Below are 2,917 nucleotides of genomic sequence, written 5' to 3'. Positions count from 1 at the left end.
TAAACTTATGCATATTGTGGATATATTTTAATTGTGTAGACATGTTTTTTTTTTTTAAGAAAATTTAGTTAGAGTGATTGTGACAAAGAATTGTCATTGTAATTGATAGATATTAATATATTTCACTGAGAACTAACAAAGAGAAGATTCTACTAGTCCGGATTAGTTTTTACTACAAACATCAATTTTTATTGCAAGAGTTTTATAGTAATTTTGAGATAAACATTTTAAGAACGATAAATTGTTGATCTAGTTTAATCCATATTATGTGATTAAGAAAAGTGAACTTATAAGGATGTTGTAATAAGATAAACTATGATAACAAATGTAATAAAATATTACAAAAGAAAGAAAGAAAAAAAGCTTGAGAAATAGTAACTTATGCCAGCATTACAATTTGCACAAAAGCCTTACCATGAACTCTTTTTCTTAAATGGGTCCACTAAGAATACCAGCTCCTATAAATAGGAGGAGGCCTTTTTCTTTCTTTGGTAGCCGAAATTCCTCTTTCCTTTTCCCAATCTCCATTAGTAACTTTTACCCAAAAAGAAAAAAACAAAAAACCCTATTATAACCAGGACTGTGTTTGGACGCTCTTCCACTCTCTCTCCAAACAACCAAGATATTTTTCAGCTTCCAATCTCCGGCGAGTACTAGCACAATGGTTGACGTCGACCGGAGAATGATCGGACTGAACCCGGCCCACATAGCTGGTCTACGCCGCCTCTCCGCCCGAGCCGCCGCCGCACCACAGCCATCCACGCCACTTCCCTTCCGTAGCAGCCTCACCACTTTCACTTCACTCACCGATGAAGTCATCACCCACCTCAAAAACTCCGGAATCCAAGTCCAACCCGGTTTGTCCGACTCCGAGTTTGCTAGAGCCGAGGCTGAATTCGGCTTCGCATTCCCTCCGGACCTCAAAGCCCTGCTCTCCGCCGGCTTGCCCGTTGGACCCGGATTCCCCGACTGGCGCTCCACTGGCTCCGCCCGGTTCCAGCTCCGCGCCTCCCTCGACCTCCCCATCGCCGCCATCTCCTTCCACATCGCGCGCAACGCTCTCTGGTCCAAGTCATGGGGCCCGAAACCATCCGACCCCGAAAAGTCCCTCAAATTTGCAAGAAACGCTCTCAAAAGAGCGCCTCTGTTGATACCCATCTTCAATCATTGCTACATTCCCTGCAATCCATGCTTGGCCGGAAACCCTATCTTCTTCGTCGACGAGAACCGAATATTTTGCTGTGGATTCGATCTCTCCGACTTCTTCGACCGTGAATCTTCATTGTTTCAAGGTACAGACTCTCATATTCTCTCTCTACAACGATCCGTCAGTGGAAAATCGGCTGGGTCTTCGTCGAATTTGTCCAGAAGAAGCCTGGAAATTGCACCCGTAGGACGAAAGCCGAGATGGGTTGAGTTCTGGAGCGACGCCGCCGTGGAGCGGCGGCGGAGAAACTCAAACTCTTCGTCTTCTTCGTGTTCGTCGCCGGAACGGTTCTTCGACATACCCAGGTCCGAAATGCCGAATTGGGTTGAAGAATACATGCAACAGATCGGGTCAGTTCTTAGAGATGGCGGATGGGAGGAATCGGACGTTACCGAGATCGTACACGTGTCAGCATCCGGGTTCTTCGAAGACGAGATGGTCTTGTTAGACAATGAAGCGGTTCTCGACGCTCTGCTTCTGAAAGCTGACCGGTTATCAGATTCGCTCCGGAAATCCGGGTGGAGCACCGAGGAAGTGTCCGATGCTTTGGGTTTTAATTTCCGACTGGAGAAGGAGAGGAAACAAGCCAAGTTGTCGCCGGAGCTGGTGGAAAGAATTGGTAAACTCGCCGGGTCGGTTTCCCTTTCATGATAAACCGACCCTTTATTTGATAACCACTTACCGGATCATCCAGATTCTTTTCTTTTTCTTTTTTCTTTTAAAAAAAAATCTCGTATCCTTGGGATTTTTTTATTACTCTTTTGGGTAAAAAAAAATGAGTAAAGAAGTTAGGAAACGAGTTTATTTTGGTTGTACTACGAAAGAAAGCGTATAAAGGTTTCAGAATTGTATAAATCATTGAAATACAAATATTATTTTTATAAAATATGTTGGTTTTTTTTTTTTTTCTTTTCTCAGGAATATCTTCTGCCTGAACTGTAACAGGTTTCTTATCAGAAGCGCACGTGAGCAATTTTTTCTTTCTTATTTTTAAATATATATATATATATATATATATTTTTTTTCGGAATAGTAGATGATGTAATTATTTGGTCCCATATTGGAACCTGAGATTGAGACAAATAAAAACATTAGCGATGGTGTGGGATCACTAATCCTAAGTAACATCACTTTCAAGAGGAGAAGCATTCACGTCAATTGAGTCGTTTTCGTCTGCAGGGCAGAAGATAACATGATTGCCTTTTAGTAAGGGGTTGTGTTTGGCTGAAAGGAAAATTAGTTGCTTTTCCCACCCAATGAACTCTTTTCTACGAGGGAAAAAGACTGATTTGGGGTTACACGGGAAAATAGCAAATGAAGAGGGAAAATGTATGAAAGGGTCTCTTCTTTTGAGAGAGATTTTATTATATTCCTTGGAAATTGGAAAACTAAAACAAGATTTGGAGGGAAGGTATCGAAAGGAAGACCTAGCTGACACAAACCTTATCGCCGTGTGGGCGCGAGGGACAGAACAATGAGGTGGTGTTGTTTTCTCGGTGGTGATGTGTTTCCTCGGTTTTAGACGCGAAAGGGAAACATCCTTGAATTTATAGGAGAGTGTTGTAGTACGTCGAATCATTTGTGAACCAATTCAATTTATTTCTTTTTTTAAAGTTAAACAAATCGAACTAGTCAAATAATCACATTAGAGTTCAAGTGAAAACAATTCTTTTATACTTTCTCCATAACAATACATTATAACGACTTAGA

The 2,917-nt window shown here is 41.6% G+C and overlaps 1 protein-coding gene across 1 annotated transcript; it reads left to right on the top strand.

Annotated features, from left to right (window-relative positions):
* Positions 1-357: 357 nt before the first annotated feature.
* LOC132284253 (uncharacterized) lies at positions 358-2,166 on the top strand. The gene has a single exon (XM_059786341.1). The coding sequence runs from the start codon at positions 662-664 to the stop codon at positions 1,856-1,858; it is 1,197 nt and encodes a 398-aa protein (XP_059642324.1). The 5' UTR covers positions 358-661; the 3' UTR covers positions 1,859-2,166.
* The last annotated feature ends 751 nt before the right edge of the window (positions 2,167-2,917 follow it).

Source organism: Cornus florida, unplaced genomic scaffold, assembly GCF_030987335.1.
Source record: "Cornus florida cultivar Cherokee Brave unplaced genomic scaffold, ASM3098733v1 CherokeeBrave_3.0.0_Hap2_Chr11, whole genome shotgun sequence".
Lineage (NCBI taxonomy): Eukaryota > Viridiplantae > Streptophyta > Magnoliopsida > Cornales > Cornaceae > Cornus > Cornus florida.
Note: the sequence above shows the minus strand (reverse complement) of the source record. Positions and strands in the feature narration are given on the sequence as shown.

What these genes read in the sequence shown, in the direction of transcription:
- LOC132284253 (XM_059786341.1), top strand. Translation starts at nt 662, where the DNA reads ATGGTTGACGTCGACCGGAGAATGATCGGACTGAACCCGGCCCACATA.